The sequence below is a fragment of the Tetranychus urticae genome, chromosome 3 (assembly GCF_039701765.1).
Source record: "Tetranychus urticae isolate SD_2017Ah chromosome 3, NJAU_TeUrti_SD_1.0, whole genome shotgun sequence".
Lineage (NCBI taxonomy): Eukaryota > Metazoa > Arthropoda > Arachnida > Trombidiformes > Tetranychidae > Tetranychus > Tetranychus urticae.
In genome coordinates, this window is record NC_142960.1 from 14,994,021 (window position 1) to 15,014,295 (window position 20,275).

Genomic DNA, 20,275 nt, shown 5'->3' on the forward strand with positions numbered 1-20,275 from the left:
TGGATTATAATTTATTATTGACTCGAATGATTGAGTAACATTGAAAGTATGGAAATAAATAGAACACTTTAATTGTAATCAAATAAATTAAAGTTGGACATTTTACTTACAATTTTTATCGGTACTTGATTAACTCTTTGGTATAACAATGTTCATTATGTTTGAATCAATACACATATATTTGGACTCAACCTAAAATCAAGTTAAATTGTCATTCAAAATTTATAACAAGTCTCAAGATTTTGTTTACACAACTATTTTCATAGATATTGCTGGTAATTGTTTAAATTATCAAATTGCCTATTTTGTAGGTGAATAGGGACAAATCAAACAAGCAGATATGGTGAAAGACATTGTCATTTATCCAGAAACGTAAAAACGCTTACATCGTGCATCAATTTATCCGTTTAAATCAAGTCAATCAAGCAACCTTTTTGATCATATAAGGAATGCAAATTAACTTAATCGAATTAAAATTAGATTGAAAATATATACTATAAAGTATATATTCAATTTTTTGAACCGTGTCAGTGAAATTAAAGATAAAATGGTGAAAGGGAATCTAATTGTGAAAGGTCAATCAGAAAAATACCACAAGTCTGTAAGCCAACAAACAAACAAATGGTGTTTGGCATCAACGCTATTTTGAATGATTATTGTTTACATGATAAACAATTCATGGTTTAGTTCGTAATTTGCTAAGATGATCTTTGGCTTGATCTCTAAAAGGTACAGATGATTTACGAGCAACCTCCTCTTCGTCGTCACTAGTATAGTTCATTGAAACAGCGCCGCGACTACTTGTAGCCTGCATTAGCTCCATATCAGGTACAGAAAGATTCTCGTACATTAGTACATTTAAAGTTTCCTCATAGATTCGGGCTTCAGGGAATTCGACCTGTTGAAATGAAAAAAATTGTTGGTTATTCAAGTTTGATGGGAACAGATTGGAATTTAAATTTTACCTTTGTATGTTTTCTATCAGGTGCATACAATATTGAATGGCAACAGACTTCAGCCACTTTTTTGCCATGTCCAAAAAATGACCAGCAACAGATTTCGCTGGTACCGATGACGTCTTTTATGAAAAGGACTCTTCCACTAAATCTCAAACATAATTTGTCAAAGAGTTCTAAATTTTTCAAGAAATTGTCATCTGAGGTGCTTGTATAAGAATACTTGTTATTATGACGGTTGATTAATAACTTGACAACAGGTTTTGTAGAGTTATTGATTAACATAGCTTCCTCTTTGGATGAAGTTATCAATGGAACGCGACAAATTGGTTCTGTACGATTACTTTCTTTAGATCTTGCTAGCATAGATTCACAAGAATCGATCAACTCTTGTATGAGGTAGTATTTAGCTTCAGCCAATAATTCTTGAATCTCTCGAGCATTATCAGGTAAGGGAACTGATCCATCTCGAAGGAAATTTAAAATAGTACCGAACTGTTTTCCACTTCTATCGATTAAGACCCATCCTGGAAATGAAATGATACAAAAAATAAATTAGTAAATTAATTAGAGTCATTTCACCATAGTCCTGAAATTTAGTGAGAGGAATGTAAATTAAGTGCAGATCGGATGTCAAAAAGACGATTTAAGCTTTCAAAATATAACTTAATAGAAATGAAAGGTTAATAATTGAAAGGTTAATGGTAAACAGAAGAAACTCAGCTACAACTAACTGCAATCTGTTTCTGTATTGATAAAAATTCGTGGAAACATGAATAAAAAACTGAGTCAATTGTTCAAGTACATTGTCTTAACAATAAACTCACTTCTCAGGGTAAACAAGTTTCAAGTCACAATAAAAGGATGAATATCCAATCATCAGAGACCATAGAATCCATTAACTGTTAATATTTATAATTAAGTTGTTAACCTTCTGAATCAGTGTGAATACCCAGTCGACCAGAGAACATGGCTCTCAGCATACTATCAGCTTTTGTCAAAGTACCAATTGTTGTCTGGAACAGAGAACCTCCAACGTTAAGTTTAATATATTGACTTGGTCCACCTTTGATAAATGTATTACCCTGACTCGACATAATTGCTTCACCATGTTTATCCAATTCCTGAAATGATAAAAACCCATTCATGTAAACAAATCTTTGCTTAATCAATTTTCAAGACAAATGTTCAGACTTACCTGCATGTTTGATACCAACTATTAATAAAACTGGATATTAAAATTTGATCACCGAATCCCAGAAGTTAAATTAATCTAGAAACCAAAATATTTTTCTAGATTAAAGGTCTAACCCAGCAGAGAAAGACAAAATCATTGTAAATAGATACCGAAGCTAGCCAATTGAGCCAGCCAGCCAGCTATTTCTTCACGTGCTTGAAGCCAGTTAAAAGTAAATAGCTCGAGCCGGCTCAAGCCAGTCAAATTCAAATTTAGCTGAGTCGGCTAGCTAACAAATTTGGTCGTCTTTTTCACTTGGAAATAGTTTTTTTTCTCTCAAATTCTGTTTTTACTTGTAATTTGCACTGAAATCTTGTTTATTTCATTAGAAATAATTAACTCATTAAAACGCTGGCAACTCAATCCATGTAGAATTGATAAAATTTTATTTGCTCATGATAATTATAAGTTCACTCACAAGGGAAGTGAACGTCTGACGCCAATTTGAATGAAAGAGGTGTCATTGGATAGAGCATGTTGAGTTATGTCATTAAAGTGGTGTTAGATGTTTAATATAAAATATGAAGATATTTTTTAACTTATAAAATTGAATTAAATGCAATTTTTCAAGCCAAACTCAGCCAAATCAGCCTTTTAATTAGCTGAGTAGCTCAAGCCGGCTGAGCCAAGCCAAGCTTGATTTTATCAGAATTAAGCCAGCCAGTTAGCATCTCGCTAGCTTCGGTATCTAATTGTAAATAAAAATAACAAAATAAAAGGTTAATTAAACCAACGACAGATGGAGCTCAAAGCAAATAAAAATTCATATCTTCTGAGTTAATATCGTTTGTTGAATTGTCGTTTTGTCTAAACTTTGTACAATTTACTAATTATGTCCTCTAATTTTTTGAAAATCTTTCATTCCATCTGTAAATCAATCAAAGAGGAGCCAAGAGAAAGAGGGGATAATAAACGTAAGTATCGCAATTGATTTAATAATACTTGATTCTTTTCTAATCAATAGTGCTTTCTCTTTTGCATATCCTAAATAGTTTCAGAAGACTTCTTATCCCAGTAAGTTTGTTTATTATTTTCCTTTGTTTCTTACTCTATTTAGCTTTTAAAGATATATTTGGATAATTATAAAGTATGTTTTCATTTATTTCACAGGTTAGTCTATTTATTTGGCGATGATCTTGTCAATGCATTTGATTTAATAGATAAAAAGCGTATCTATTTAGTTCGAAGTGACTCTGGAAGGCAAGTCTTCAAAGTCCTCAGCAAAGATGGTGCTAATTATTATATCTGTTATACCCATGCTTACTATTGTACTTGCCCAGCATTTAAGCACAAAGGTTTGCTCATTTAATATCTAATTAGATTCATTAACAGATGAAATTAATCAGATGTTCTTCTTCTATTTTTCTTACATTAACAGTGATTACTTCCGACTTGGTAATGTGTAAACATTTAACAGCAACTCGGATCGCTGATGCTATGGGCTTAGTGGAGATTGAAAATATTAACGACCAACAAATGGCTGCTTTATTGTAGTAATTAACCTGGAATACCAACTTGCGGAGCATTAAATAAACATGGAAGAAGCAAGAATCCTAAATCTAAATAACCAAAGACATCTTAAAAGTTAAAATTTAAAAAGGTAGCAAAGGTGAATGGTAGTCGGACCAATGACCCTTGAATGGAGGAAAGATGGTGGACAAGAGGCAGCCCCAGACGAAGGTGAAGATGATAATGAGTGTTTAAAAGACTCTTGGACTTTCAAAGAGATACAGTGTAACGGGATTGACATTAAATGGAGAGATTGAGCTTCAATTAACTTTGTCTGCTTATTCAATCTAGATTATCAAGTAAAATGTGCTCCACACGACCTGAGAGAGAAAAGGCGAGAGTGAGATAGAGAGGGAGGATAGAGAGCATAAATACAGATACATAGACAGACAGAGAGTGAGACCGTCCAGGTAGTGATAATAGTAGCAGTAAAACATTATGTATGCAACTAGCTCCTTGTACCCTTAAGCAAACCCATCCAGGTTTACTCGCGTGCCACGAGTTACTTTTGTCAAAAAATCTTCCATTCTATTTAGTCTTGTGTTAACTCTCCTCAGGAACAAAAAGAAAGAGATAAACAGAGGAAACCCCCGAGCCCAACACTCTCTCTCTCTCTATCTGTCTGTCTGTCTCTAGACCTTTCCTCTTGGCCTTTCTTTGCCTTCCTCCCTCTCTTTACATCTCCTGTTATCCAGGTGAAAGAGGAAAGTAAGACCTTTTTGCCACGCGTTTTCCTCTTTCTTATTGTACTATCAGCGTTTTTGGATTGATGAAAGTTTTTATATCACAATTGAATAGCTTTCAATGCTTTGACCCTCTACGGGAATTTAAGTACACATAGAGAGACACAAACAATAATCTATATATAAAAACATTGTATCAAATACTGATAACGCTTTCACCTTTACCTTTTTTTTTATTTTCTCCCTTTTTCATTAGGCAAACATATGACAAAATTTATTAATGCCTATTAATGGGAGACAACTTATGTTCACCATTTCATCAAAGAGTTATACAATGTTGTTAATATAACCAATGGCTGTGTAAAAATTTGCCTTGGCCCAGATGAAATTACCAGAAAGCGAGAAAGCAAAAAGTAACATTTCACTTACAAAAAATGAAGTAAGCTAATCTTACTTCGCTTAAATTTATGGCATTTGTTTGAAATCACGCAATACCGATGCAAGTTTCTAATCGAAAAAATTACAATGTTGCCTTTTTTTCATTATTTTGCTCATTGTAATTTATATTTTCATTGTTATACTTGATATACAACCAGGTTAACTATAAAAATTTAGTCAACCGTTAAAGTTAACATTCGTCTAAAATGATTATAATCATTATAACGGGGATGAGCTTTGAGCTGTTGTTGTGTTTTTTAACTTGGCGTTGATGATGCAGCTGAAAATTGTTATTGGCTACTGGATGACAGCTAATACATATTATAAGAAACAATAACATTGATAATAATGATATGTTGATCATGTTTTCATAATATCAACACTGGCACCATTAAATGCATTGGTTAACTGTTAATTCAGCCTAAGGTTATGTAGCGATTAAAGGTCGACTTGAAAGCTGATTTATATTACAAAAGCAGAAGCATCCAGCGCCTAATTTACTCAGTAAGTTGGCATCATGTTGATAAATTGATTTGTTAATATTTTAAATTTCTTGAATGGTTTCAATTGAAATCAATCTCTTGTTTTCCTCATTTCAGATTTCAACCAAACCAAGTAATTTGAGCAGACAATTTCAATAGCAATTAACCAATCATCTTTATCAACTCAAATGTATGTAAATCTCTTTAAATATACTCTTTACTCTCACCTTTCCCTTAACCCATTCAAACCATTTAGCAATGGTCATTGACCCAGGTTGAGTCCATAACAAAAAAAGCTTGGCTGTCTGTACACATTATTGGAGGACAATTTGTATCAATAGCTGTATGATCAACACTGATAAAGAAGGAATCGATTTAACTATTTTCTTTACGCTTTACTGGTTCCAAGCAAAGCTCAAAGTGACAATAACCTCAATAGGTCAGGCCAGGTAAAAAAAGACACTTGAGATGACCTTTTGAAAGTAAAGGGAAGACTTGATGAAACTGATCATCTGGTTTGTTTTTACATTAACTTTCACACAATTTAAATTGATGAAGCGTAATCATTATTATGGTTAACACCAATATTGATCATAAAAATTGTATCACAATTTTGTTCTCAGGCCTTGGTAATTATTACCTGTATGAAATAACATTTTCATTGATTAAAGTTGGATATCAAATAATAGCTGCTGATTGTGATTAGTAAATAACAGCAATTGATCCTTATTATGTTGATATTTATGTATATAAAAATACATAAATAAGCCAATAATTGTGGCAAATAACAATCTATCAGATGATGATGATGATGAGGTTGAGAGGAAAGCTTAATTTTAATTGCTCGCTAATGATCCATAAATGAGTGTAATACTGATATACTATTAATATATTATTAACATTATTATTATAACAACATTTATTAACACCTTACATAATTAGGCCTGTAAATGGAAGCAAATTTGACACAAATTTTCATTTGTCTGTTAACCCACAATAATTGATCGCCATTTATATGGGAATCACCTTTGTTCCTGTTTGACAATTTGTTAATTTGGCCCTTATTATCATCACCATCAGATTGTAATCATTATTGAAGGTAATACTGATAAACCTAAACAACATCAGAATAATCAGAAAAAAATCTAACCTTCAGTTCATTGACAGTCCAACTGTTTACATCAATGGTTGTTGTTATTTATCCAGTCGTCAATTCATGATTAGTAAACAATAGACAGGTTCAACAATCATTATTAAAATTAATTTTCACCAATTTCATTCCCAGATTTATTTACTGTTTATCAAACTGTTATTGGACATCCTTTGTAACCTAATTGCTGTTTACATTCCCCAAGAAGCTTGAACTCAATTTGTTGTCTATCAACAACAATGTGATTAAATAATGAAAAATATAATTTATTTACAAGTTATTTAAATGGTTATCAACTAATTAATTCAAATTTACCGTCAGATTGTGTCCAATGTTTCAATATAAAGGCAAAGGCAAAATCATATGTGTTGAGGTATGATGAGGCCTTTGGTATTAATATTAATAAATATAATTAAATTTCAATTATAATTAGTGTTATTCATCCTTGGGACATTTCAATGTCACTTTTGTCATTTTAACATAAGGATTTCAGCATCAGTATCATCCATATGGACTTATAGTAATGCTGTAACAATGATAATAATAGTTATTGAGATGTGCATAAAAAAAGCGATGATGAATTAAATGGTAAAAAAGTCTACAAATTTAGACAGTAAAATTAGACAGAGAAGAGAATTAAGAAGACGAACAAGAATCACGTGACGTTTCCGTTGTAAGGCCAAAATTCGGGATGTTTCATTACCTAACCAAGGTTTTATCAAAGGTACATATCCATAAGTGTGTAAATATGCATTTGTAAAACCTTTTTTTTTTGTCATTTTCATCTTTTCTCTTTTTTTATTGCGATTAGATTGGAACGGGGAAAGTGGCCTGAAAGAGAGAGTGAAAGATGATTAAAGAGCAAAGGAAGAGAGAAGAGATGATAAAAAAAAGAGAGAGAGAGAAAGAGATCGACTAACAGATGGTTAGTCAAATAGCGACATAGGACGGAGAAATGGTTAGAAAGGTAATAAGAGACAGGAAAAGTGCCACGCGACTTTGGACTCTCTTTCGACATTTCGTCATCTTTACCTTTACCTTTTATCATCTTCATCTTCACCATCTTCTTGGCCTCTTCTTTCCCTTTTTCCCTTTTCTTCCGGAAACAGATGCCATCTTCCCTCTTTTGGGTCTTTGCCTTAAAGTTACAGAGAGACTCAACTGGTACGGAAAATGCCTTTAAACATTCAACAAATGATGACGAAGACGATGATGATGATGATGAGGATGATGAAGGGCACAGCGCTGAGTCCGCCCCCGTTACTGGGTCTTGAGCGATTTCCTATGCCAGTCATTTTGGTCTTTTCCCTTCTTTTGATTTCCATCTTTGATCTTCATCTTTTTTGCATCTTTTTATTTCTCGACTCCTTTCTTGGGGAACTTTAAATTTTTTTAAGGCCAACCTTCCAACGGAAGGTAAAAAGGTAACATATTAATGTGAACGGAAATAGAACGGCAATTTAACCTTTCTTAAGATGTTGCCAACAATGACCTGGTATATTGACATTGTTGTTACCTTTAAATCTGTTTTTTTGCGCTTCGTCTCTTCTCGATATCAAATCTGTGATTTTTCTGGTTTTGGGTTTTCTTCAAATTTACTTTTCTAATTGTAAATTAAATCTAATCACAATTAATTGTTGATTGGTATTAGCTAATGTAAGTACAAGTACGCCATTAAGTATCAATGTAATCTGCTCAAAAAACGGGACAATATTGTCATCCCGTGTGTTGACATTTGCCGGAAATATTTTGCTCTTCATCGAAACATTGTAACTAATATTAATTGATTAACCTCGAACAATTGTTTTGTTTTCTTGTTAATCTATTAATTTGCGGCTACTGATCAATTGTTTATCAACTGTTGAACCTCTTAAATTGATTAGAAGGCCTCTTTGATTGAATAATCATTATTATGATGACTGATGACGGAAGTTTTATCATTTCTGTTTTGTTTTTCATGATTCATTTCAGAATTCATTTTTGATGATAATTTTTTGCCACCATTTTCATATCAAATGATAGAAACAATAAATTAACCTTTTTTCGTTGACTTTTTAAAGTAACAGTGATTAATTAATTCAATTAAATCATTGAAGGATCAAAAAGTGTAATTGATTGATCAAAAAACTGACATCAGACAATTGAAACATACGAAAAAAAAGAGTTGAACTGTTAAAGCAAATCAAGATTGAACTCAATAAGATTTATAATTGAAATGATTAAATCTTAAAGTACAATGATTAAATGATTGAACACATTTAATCTTAAATTGTTATCCACCAAAAATGTAATACACTTTTAATGTTAATGATGAAAACAAAACCATATGTTCCCACATTACCTTGTTGAAAAATGTTGGTCAATAGTGAATGTTAAATCACAATTAACTGTAAATTAGTGTTATAATTAACACTCAATTTATGGTTCATTAGAAAATAATTAAATGGTTTCACTCAATGTGGATATATCACAATGTATAGCTAAAGGGATCAATGATTTTAGCTATTTTATCACAGACATATATTTAAGTGTAAAATAATTTATAGATGAATATAAATATTTCAATTGAAGCGATAAACTTATGGGATGTGAAATAATTTCATGTGTTTTCAACCTGGATCCTAAGCTGGTCCAGGTAATAAAATGTTGTTTAAATTGTCACACATACATGGGATATGAAATTAGTTTGCCCAATCAACCGAAAAATTATCCTTGGATCCTTCATGTCTTTCAATTGTCTCTGTAACTTTAGATTGTTGTCAGTGTTGATTCACAGATAGCCAGAAATATTGAACCGTATTAAGAAATTAAATTCAAATCTTGTTTTGTTCAATGAAATTTAGGATTCGATCTTTGATGGAAAATGGTACAAAATGATTGACAAAAAGAGTTGGGATTTTTAATGTAAGGTCAAGGATTCGATAACAATTCTAACATTTAATCTCACTGCAATTAAATTTATTAATTTGTTTACTTTTTTCATTTGAATTTTTTTGGCGAGGATCAATATATATAATATATTATATTATATATATGTATAAAGTTATTTATATATTTATATCTGATTTGGTTGGCGAAATGAACACCTTAAAGTGATAAACATGTGTGTTGTGTATCTCCGGGATCAATGATGCCTACTGATTTGTTCATTTAAAACATCTTCAATTGATTTTCGAATTGAAAGTAGCTCAGAGACATCTATGCTAGCTAATTTACATATTTGTGAAAGTATTTTTTCAGTTGATGAAAAGTTGTTCCGTAAACTGGTTAATCCCAGGATGGCGGTGGCTATACAGGAGGCAGCAATAGATGATGGAGGTAACATGGAGAAACGAAAATCTGAAAGCAAAACAAGAAAAAAAAATGATGAGTAAAAATGATCATTACAAAATGAGTGAACAATTAAGTCAAAAAAATATGAAAAGATGATGGCAAAGTAACACAATTAACCGAGTTCTCATGTAACCTTAGCCCTTAGATAGCTATAAGGTTAAGTAAAACAAAAGCTTAGTCTAAAAGTCTGTTAAAATTGAATACCCGATGACTGTTTAGATGGATTACAAGAGCAAACCAGAAGAGTTATCTTAAATCAAAAGTTTATCTAGATTATAAAGAGTCGAACAGTTTTCTGTTAATTATGAACTCAGAGACAACCAGTCTGCCGGTGATAAGAAAGCAAACAAAAATTGCAAAATTATGGATTGAGTTAAGAGATTGGATGAACAATTTTTGTTCATTTACCTTAGCACAAAATTAATCTCATCTCAACCTAAATTTCAAAAATGAGTAATAGAATAGGTTTGCAAATTATTCGCTTTAATTTGGTTCAGGATAAATGTAACTAGCAGTGTCATGGTTATTCTTGAAACCTTGGTGGGCCCTACATTGGAAATGACCTTGACAATGGAATCAAATTAACCACCAAAAAGTCTGTTGATCTTCTTTATCATTTAATATCAATGCAGTATAAAACAATCAGTTACCTTTTTATACTTTGGGTTCATCTCATTAATCTTTACATTGATTCAACAAATGACTCTTATTTTATCATGTTCATCTAAAACTGAGGGTCAATCCTAATCAAAATGAATAACCATTTATACTTTAATCAGAGGATGGAATAGAAAATGAAAAATCATCTGTTGGAATGTAAACAATTTTTTCGCTTCTCAATGATGGGCTTCAATATTCATTGATGCAGGACATATGATATGTTACATCTTTATCTGAAAACTGTAACATATAAAAACCATCATCATCAACATACATTTACAACAATATAAGAATTTGGTAGAACCAGGAATTTGATAATCATGGTAGCAGAAAAAAACTCATTGTTACAGGTGGAAAAAATATGATCGTGAAAGTTAGAAGCAACAGGCAAAGTCAGCAATAAACTAATCTAGTTACTGTTCAGCAAACAGAACAAGATTTGTTTATTTTCAACATTTACACTTATTTGATTGGATAAGTTGAGGTTTATCAATATACTAAAAAAATGATGAATGGTGTTAAATGAAATGGACTAGAGTAAATTTAATTCAATTGACACACAAAAATTTGCAGCTAACGGTTTTAAATCAAAGTAAAAATGACCTACAAGTTGGCTAATTAACTCATTGTAGACAAATTGTCCAGACTGTTTGCAATTGAGAACATCTTAATTTGTCCAGTTACTAATCAGTATTGCACATTTTATTATCAAGAATGTAGAAAAAAATATTCAAATGATTCACAAAGAAAAAGAATTGTTAATAAAATTAAATTTTGCTCCAAAAATGCATTGGAAATAATTTCGATTAATACCAATGCCTGGCTGACTTTCATGGGTATAAGTTATGAAATAAAAGGTTCAATTGCAGGAGTTAATTGCAAAAAATGTCTACTTGAATCATTTGAACGAATGATCAGGCTTAAGTTTGGAATAAATTTAGTTGGAAATATTGAAATCAAGTTAATTGGACGAAACATGATAGATTACTATTTGCACTAATGATGAAACAACAATGCAAGGTGGTAAGGCGAACCATCGAGTTTATCGTCAAAATGGTACTTAAATTGTTCGCACATGAGTTCATGAGAAACAATTTGCAACAAACAAGTGAAGAAAACAAAAGGCTTGCCCATTAAATGATGAAATAAATCAATGTAAATAACAAAAGTCGAGATATTTTTGTTTGTAACCTTAATTATGTTTAGCAAATTTCTTCACACGATGATCAATGAGCAGCAAAAATTATTCAATTGACCACACCAATCTTCACTCTCTTGATCATTCGGGTGACATTGTCTTTGCAACATCTTTAATTCACCTTCAAGTGGGCCTCTCTACTCATTAAAAAAAGGAAAGACGGACGGATGACCCCATCCACTGTAGCTCACTCTCGAAGAGAGATGACGAGGATGATCATCGAAAAGGTTAGCCTATCATGATATATTCACAGAGAAACACGGAAATAATGTTACGGTTGAATAAATGCCTAGACATACTCTGTTGACTACTTATATTGGCAGATTCTTTAATAATCTTACCTGTTGCACATAGAGTGATGAAGGTTTGAGCGTGCTTCTTAATCGTCATTAATTTGTCCTTTCCTTTGCATCGAGTGTGCAATCGTCGGAGTATTAAGTTGAGGAAATCATTGGGAGTAACAGCGGCCAAGTCCCACTTTAATTGACTCAAGACTAGTAGTTCCCAGCCCTGATCATTTTGTTGTTGATGATGTTGATGTTTATCATGAGAACGAATATGATGACGAATTGAAGAAAGAAAGAAAGAGAAAAAAATGATGATGAGAAAAAGGCGAAAAATGGGAAAAGGTTTGTCCAATTAATTATAAATCCACTTCAACCATAAAGATGATCACCATCTCGGGTAAGGTTACTTCCGAATTGAATAAAATGAAAGGACTTACCTTGATTTGGTCGGAGGTGATAGAATAATCAGCATAAAGAATTAATTTTTTCACATCTATTGGCTCGGATTGTCTCAATTTGGAGGAAACCAGTAAACACACTGAAGCAACAAGTTGAAGTTGACTTTTCTTAATCAATATCACTGATAGAAAACGGTCAAGAATGTTCATAGCTAAAGGAAAAACATCTTTTTCACATTTTTCTTCTTCACATATCTAAAACAAGTGAAAGTAGAAGATATTCAAAGCAAAAGAGAGAAGAAAAACACAAAAAAAACACAAAGAAACACAAAGGAAAAGAAAGAGTAAGAAAAAGTTGACAAATTAATAATCATGTAAATCAAAAATGGGGGAAGTAAGTTTACATTTACAAGGCAATGTAAGTATAATATCCAATAGGAATTCAATGTTAACTTACCTCTAGCATCCAATTGGCCACTAATTCCCTCATATAAACATCAAGTTCTGTTTGAAAACATTTAAAGTAAGATGATTTAATCACATAACGACTTTGGGTGAATAACAAATTCCGTAGAACACGTTCATCTTCAATTAAACTTGGATCATAAATAGTTTGACAATGTCCTTTAATCATTATCCAAGCACAATGAAAACAAGGAGAGCAAAAAAATTGGTTTTATTTTTGGTCATTTGCTCGACAACTGCAACTAAGAGAAGTGAAGAAGAGTTTGTAATTTTTTCGAAAACCTAGTTGGACCGCAGGCGCAATAGTCTTTGGAAAAAACGCCATCTATGGGTGAATAGAGATTACTAAATTCACTGAAATTTTTTACAGTAAATTCACACTTATTTTGACCAAAAAATCAGAGCCATCTATTGGTATCAGAGCTTTAGCCCTAGCATAAACAGTGCTAGGATAACTTAAATAGTACTCTCGTCTTACTATTGGCAGTATAATAGACGGCGCTGTTTTTTTGGTCAAAATAAGTGTGAATTTACTGTAATTGAAATGATTTTCCATGTTAATTATGAATGTTCCGAATGAAAAATGCTCTAATCATCAACAAAATCTATTCAGTTTACCGTCGGAATCATCATCATATTAACCAAAAGGATAAATTAGTGATTAAAAACTGTTGATTATTTCCAAATTGACAGTCAAAAACAAAGAGATCAAATGGTAGATCAATTACAGTAGGGTTACCCTTAACTTGATAGAATTTCGTGTTGGCGCCACCTATTGGATCAAGCAATTTAAAGTCATTTAATTGTAATTTTTCAATTGTTTCAATCAAAATAATCAAAAATTTAATGAAAAAAGTGAAATCTACGGGTCAGCATTATCTAAAAACATGATTTCCTCTGGAATTTATCAGCTCAATTTCCTAAAAACTTGAAAGTCTTTTTTTTCAATTTTACTCTCAAAATTTTTAGAGACACAAAAATCTTCTTCTTCACTCGATAATCTGAATAGCATGTTACTGACTTATTCTGCACTTTTAAACAATAACTTTTGTTAATTTGGGTAAAGTTGGCCCGTAGATTTCACTTTTTTCACTAAATTTTTGATTATTTTGGTTGAAACAATTGAAAAATTACAATTAAATGACTTTAAATTGCTTGATCCAATAGGTGGCGCCAACACGAAATTCTATCAAGTTAAGGGTAACCCTACTGTAATATCAAGTAATGGATCAGATTCTAGATCCAATTCTGGTAATCATCTGGTAATCTTTTGGTAATCTTCTGGACTAATTAACTTGTTGTAATAAAGAGTTGATTTTAAAACATTAGATGGACCAGTTTTGGATCAGCTATTGAAGAGAAATCAATTTAAATTGTGATCTTGGCTTTGTTTACAGCTAATTTTGTTTTGGATGTTTTGTGTCAACAATGTTTTGATATGTCTTTATCTTTAGCTTAACCAACTTTAGCGTTAACTGTTTAGTTAACAATAAACTGATTAAGTAAGCGTATGATCAACTAATAGATGTAACACAATATACCAACAATTAAGATTCAATTCATTTAATCTGATCACAGTCAATTAAACATTTAACCAAAAGTGTTGGAGTGACTAAACACTGAGTCTTTTCAAGAATCAGATAAACATTGATTGTCAAGGTAATAATAAAGGATGATTTTAATGATGGTGATGATAGTGATGTGAATGATGTTGAGTGTGATGATGGTGAAGATGAAAAAATTTGGATGTAAAAAAAAAGGTAAATAAATTGGAAACGGAAAGCAATAATTTCTTTTCTATACGGTAACATCTTCATTCATCTCTTGGTGTTCACTATTGTTATAATGTCAAACTAGGACACAACATTATCTTTTTCATCCTCATCTTTTTATTATCTTGGAATCATCATCATAATGAAAATCATAGCTGAGCAAGCCTTATCCGGTAAAAGAATAGAGAGAGAGAGAAAAAAATGGTGAAAATGAAGAAGACGATAAAGACGGCGAAGAAGATGAAAAGAGAGAGTTAACTTGAGCGTTTACAAAAATAGCTTAAACAGTTACTTACCCAAAATGAGGCCACAAGTCGTTAGGACATAAATACGAATCGAGAACCGGTTGTAAGTGAGGATAAGAGGGAGTAGGGAGAGTTTAAGATGATAATGATTATGAGAAGGCAGACAGTTATTTGTAACTTGATTCAAAGCTTGTAGATAATGTTCACTTGATCTTGTAAACTGTTTGAAACATTGTGTTCATTAGATAACATTTGTTTGGGAAAAATTTTCAGTGAGAATCGTATTTAATTGTATTAATAGTTAAACATTGAGAGAAACAATTACATGGAAACTGTTCAAACGTTTGCGCTGGACGCCATAATGAAATCATTGGCTCTCTGGTAAACCAATCAGCTGACATTTAACCGCGATCTGGTTCATCTTTTGTTTTGTCTTACTTTAGTTTGTTTTAATTTCAATTTGTTGGCCTTTTTATTGTGTTTTATAGTCAACTTTAACAGTTATCGATGCCTCGAAGTATACTTAATTTGGCTCTAGAAAAGGAATTGAATGGTTTGACTGGAACTTCTGACGTACCAAAAGATCTACTAGATACTAACGGTGTTGAATCGATTGAAGGTGATGCCAATAATACAGAAGCCAAAGCTAGTTCAATTTCATCTTTTGGTGTCTTCAGTGAATCACAACTGAGAGATGTAACTGAGGTATTGGAAGTTCAATCACGTAGTTTAATTTGTCCATCATCTGTAAATGGAGAGGAAGACAATGAGTTATGCAGGACAATCATCGATTCTTCCCATGTTGATGGTACCACAAGATGTTCCAATAGTTTATCCATTAAAAGAGATGATTCCAAAGAGGTTCAACAATCTGGCATTGAAAGTGATCATCAAGAAATTAGATCAGCTTCAGGACTTGGTGAAAGTTGCTCAAATTCATGTTACTCAACAAGTTCATCATCCCTTCCAGGCAATGGTTCAGATATACGGGAAAATGATACTGAAGCGCACCTTCAACCTTCATCTACCTCACCATCATCCCCATCATCAGCAACTGTAACTGTATCAACTTGTCCCTCTTGTGGCTCCGAAAATGTTGACCCTAACTTAAAATCTCATCGTCGATATTCAACCGAGTCATACCATCAAACTGGTCAACAATCAAACAAATGGAAAAGCTATTCAAGACCAGAAATAATGAGTAAATCTTCACATCGCTCATCTCCATACAAGATCAAATCAAATTGTAATAACTCTTCATTTAAGCAATCTTCTCGTCATCACCATTCTCACCATCATCATGGACACCATTATGGACACCATCGATTAATGAATCGCCCTTCAAAGAAACACTCATTAGCCTCTGAGCTTGACATGATTCGGAAAAAATCAAAATCAAAACGCGATCGTTACTGTTCTAAGTCTTCATCAACACGGATCAATTCCAATGATTTAAGAGATGCTGGTCGTTGCCATATTTGTAAACATGATGAGGATAATAGACTTTCAGGATTATACCCGTCCATTGGAGCAACTGGATTAGGACGGACTAGTAAAACAGATTGTCCTTACTCATTAGCATACGATGATGACCACCTAATGTCACATTTGTGTGACATCGATAGCTGGCATCGGCGAAGGAAAAGAGAGACTTTAAAGAAAAAGGAAAGAGCAATTATAGCAATTTTGTCAATTGTTGCCGTTCTCATATTCATTGCTATGAGCTATTTTGGAACCATCTTATTCTTAAGGATAACCACAATGCCTGTTTCTTAACCAATTATCTTAATTTAAATTAATTAATTAGCAAACAAAAAGATGGACAATCTCTTGTAAAGAGCTTCACATTGTCTCCAGAAAACATAGACATGCAAATCGCCTGCATCAACAACTGACCATCATTCCCATGCTACTGTTGCTTTTTATTATTGTTGATTTTTTTAACTGTTTCCATTGTTTTATCATCATTTTTGATTGATCGTGTTAATATTTTATTACCTTAGCTTCAATTTATTCAAAGTTATTGTTGATTTTGTAAATATATTGATCAATAAATGCCTGTTAATTGTATAAAGCTGTTATTCTTGACTTGTTAAGCCGGTCAACGAACTATCCTGCTTCCTCCATATCATGTATTCAATGGTCCGGTGAATCTGACATGGGGTCAACAGTTAAAAGCTTAATCAAAGATTCTAATGGTGATAACAATTTGACCTCAACACAGAGCTTAAATGAGTGTTAAATATTTCAAGTTAATCATTAAACAAACACACAATGAAAACAAGGAGAGCAAAAAAATGGATATATTTTTGGTCATTTGCTTGGCAACTGTAATGCTTATTAAGATTGTTTTCTTGGCTCTAAAAGTAATTAACTTGAAACATTCTATCAGTTCGTATCTAATACAACAGCCATTTGATTAGGTGTTCAGGTTAATATTAGGGTAAAACACCTTTTTAATTGTAAATTCAAATGATTGCCAAGAAAGAAGCATTTTTAACAAAAGTTAAATAATGATTTGAAACGAATAAGTTCAATACAAATCAAAAATACACAGCCAACAATGCAATAAATTGTCATTAACTTTCACTCTTCTCTATCATTAAAACACCTCCAATTTGTTTCTTATGTACTTTAATTGCTACAATCAGCTTCTTTTTTAATCTTCACCTAATTAAACACCAAACCAAGCTTTTTTTGCCAACAATGATAAATCATGATTTACAGTGAAATACAAAACATCTTTCGTTATAATTTGTTAACCATCAACAATTCATATTGTCACAGTTTCAGCTTATTTTGACTGTTTTTTACTGCTCTAAAATTGTGAATACTTTATCACGATTTTACGATTGTATTGATTTTTCATGATTACTATCTGATTATTTGACCATCATAACCTGAATCAAGATCAGCAAACCAACTGAATGAGAAAATATTGGCTGAGTTGCCCAAAATTATTTACCTGTTCAAGACTCACAACTGATAAAAATTTAAACCAATTGAGTGTTGATAAATTGACAGTTAACATGTTGATCTATCAATAAACACATAATATAAATTGTAATAATCATAAAGTCAGGTCAAAACCAGGAATATAAAACAACAAAAACAGTGAAACAGACAAAGATTTGTTTACTTATTTTGTTAACCTAATTTTTGTCCATTTTCTTAATCAAATTTCAATCAATCATGTATATTTTTCTGGTTTCCACAAAATCTTGAAGTGAAAGTTGATCCCAATTATTGTCACAAATTGAATTGTGACAAGTTAACAGCACAATTTAAATTAGTCTGGCCAGAAAACTGTTTAAGTTATGATATGAATGGATGAAAGGAAAGCTTTTTTTCACTCTCGCAATAAAACTGTGTTAACACCATTCAATGTTGGTTTCCCTGCATCGGACTGACAACTCATTTAATCAGTAAACTGTTAAACAATTAACTGTATCACAGTGGTTAATACAGTTAAAGGTATAATATAACAATATATGCGAGAAAAGCGAAAAAATATTAATTATAATAAACAATAATAATCATCACTGTAGTCACTATTTATCAAGTAAAGCTTATCCAACTTGTTTGGTTACAATACATGAAAGATGGGAACCATTTTTGTCTCTCCTTTATAACACCTGAAACAATCACTTGGTTAACTAAATTATTATTATTATTGAACTCAAGTTTAAGATTAAAACAAGTTAATTAAAGGTTGACAGTTAATCCAGGAAGAAACAAAATTGAAAACAATTAGGTAAATGTTGAAATAAATGCTGAATAAGCTTAAGACGTTATTAAAATGAAAAACAATCTTTATGGTTACGCCATCTCTTGACATAGCCATTTTCTGGTTCCATTTCTTTACCAATGAACAATGAATTTAAATTAAAAATGTCTTCCATTAATAGATTCAAGTTGCTATTTGATTTACTGATTTGCTTTATTAAATATTAGATTCACTATCAGATAATAGAATAACATTTTAAATTGTTATGAACACAACTGGCTGATATCAATTAACACCCAAACATTAACAGCAATGCATACAATTGAAACAATCGTGAGGTCGTTACAAGATGAATATTAAATGGACTCAACAATTTGAATTACCTTTCTATTTAAGGAAACATTAACAAGTGTATTTAAGTTAATTTTTAATAAACTTCATCATCATTAACCTACACCTAAAAATTTAGATAATTTTTAGTCACAAATTAACATGGAAAAGCTAAATCAATTATTAATCAACTCAATTCTTACGGAAATGAAACAATTTACTGTCAATCATTAACCGATAAATGGTTAAGCTCAACAATTAACCTTTTTTAATCGTCAATCTTTTCACTTCCAACTCATTTTTTCAAAGTCCACTTCAAGATTAATTCAATTTGAACGGTTTAATTGTCACTTCAATTGTCGTTTTTGCTGTCAATTCAGTTTTGATTAAATTGTGAAACAAGGAATCTGTTGTAACTATTGAACCAAGAAACTGATTTAAATTAAATATCTCAACATTGTTTTTTGGCTGTTCATCAATGAAAATGATTTAAGTTTAAGAGCAAAAAATCACCAAATTGTTGACAATCAATTGAGCCTGAAATAAATGATTTTCATAAATATATAAATGGTTAAAATAAATGGTTAACTTAAATGGTTATTATATTGAATGTTACATCTTCACTTGATTAGGTTAATTGCTGGAAAGACGGTCTGTTAACTGTTCATCTTGACAATTACCCAAAAATCAGGGTTTTTACAGTTGACTAACCATTTGTTTTAAGGTAAAAGGTTAAATAATTTAAATTATAGCAACAATTGAATTAGCCATTGATCATTAAACAGAACCAATGAAATGGTTTTATAAATAGCTGTAAAAACAGGTAAAAAGATGAGTTTCAATTGATCAGGTTCACTTTAAATGTTAACTCTATCATTTGCTGCTTATATTAGATTTAATTTATAATTTCAATTACAATTACATTCGTAATATTTTCAATAATCAACCGATTTCGGGCAAACTTCAATTGCTATTCAACAATTTTCCCTCTTGTTGTACTTTTCATTTTTTTGCATAAAACGGTAATCTTTTTGTTCTTATTTTTTGGGTTAATCTTAATGATTCTCATTGTTATTCAATGATAATCAACTTATAATTGAGTTTAAAGTTTAACTATTCAACATTTGGCTTTTGGTAATTCAAGGTTTACATTATATTTTTGCATTCACTTAAATTTTTGTGAGTTGCTTGTTGGTTGCGTTTGTTTCAGCTAATTGTGAATGTTTAAATGTATACATTTTGTCTGTCTCAAGCTTACTATTTCGTTCTAATTAAGATAATTAATTAATAACCATTGCACTTGTAATCGGGAACGGAAATTTAATTAAAAAAAGAGACTCGACAAGTTGAAGCTCATTTCAGTTGACTTTTGCACAGAATAATGTACAACTTGATCTAAATCAGC

The 20,275-nt window shown here is 31.5% G+C and overlaps 3 protein-coding genes and 2 long non-coding RNA genes across 5 annotated transcripts; 2 read left to right on the forward strand and 3 right to left on the reverse strand.

Moving 5' to 3' along the window:
- Positions 1-47: 47 nt before the first annotated feature.
- Positions 48-2,275, reverse strand: LOC107364296 (BTB/POZ domain-containing adapter for CUL3-mediated RhoA degradation protein 3). Its single transcript, XM_015931632.3, has 4 exons — positions 2,155-2,275; positions 1,888-2,080; positions 966-1,483; positions 48-898 (listed from the first exon to the last, which is right to left on the reverse strand). The coding sequence occupies exons 1-4, from the start codon at positions 2,158-2,160 to the stop codon at positions 677-679; spliced, it is 939 nt and encodes a 312-aa protein (XP_015787118.1). The 5' UTR covers positions 2,161-2,275; the 3' UTR covers positions 48-676.
- A 658-nt stretch (positions 2,276-2,933) lies between these two features.
- LOC107364297 (zinc finger SWIM domain-containing protein 7-like) lies at positions 2,934-3,966 on the forward strand. Its single transcript, XM_015931633.3, has 4 exons — positions 2,934-3,107; positions 3,186-3,207; positions 3,304-3,488; positions 3,572-3,966. The coding sequence occupies exons 1-4, from the start codon at positions 3,026-3,028 to the stop codon at positions 3,685-3,687; spliced, it is 405 nt and encodes a 134-aa protein (XP_015787119.1). The 5' UTR covers positions 2,934-3,025; the 3' UTR covers positions 3,688-3,966.
- A 1,227-nt stretch (positions 3,967-5,193) lies between these two features.
- On the forward strand, positions 5,194-5,685 carry LOC149093456 (uncharacterized). Its single transcript, XR_016199509.1, has 3 exons — positions 5,194-5,327; positions 5,423-5,495; positions 5,562-5,685. It is a non-coding gene; the product is annotated as an uncharacterized LOC149093456 (long non-coding RNA).
- Positions 5,686-6,700: 1,015 nt separating this feature from the next.
- On the reverse strand, positions 6,701-7,858 carry LOC112539072 (uncharacterized). Its single transcript, XR_016199508.1, has 2 exons — positions 7,494-7,858; positions 6,701-7,286 (listed from the first exon to the last, which is right to left on the reverse strand). It is a non-coding gene; the product is annotated as an uncharacterized LOC112539072 (long non-coding RNA).
- A 1,474-nt stretch (positions 7,859-9,332) lies between these two features.
- Positions 9,333-13,037, reverse strand: LOC107363998 (G1/S-specific cyclin-D2). Its single transcript, XM_015931272.3, has 4 exons — positions 12,789-13,037; positions 12,371-12,586; positions 11,988-12,156; positions 9,333-9,794 (listed from the first exon to the last, which is right to left on the reverse strand). The coding sequence occupies exons 1-4, from the start codon at positions 12,963-12,965 to the stop codon at positions 9,580-9,582; spliced, it is 777 nt and encodes a 258-aa protein (XP_015786758.1). The 5' UTR covers positions 12,966-13,037; the 3' UTR covers positions 9,333-9,579.
- Positions 13,038-20,275: the final 7,238 nt, after the last annotated feature.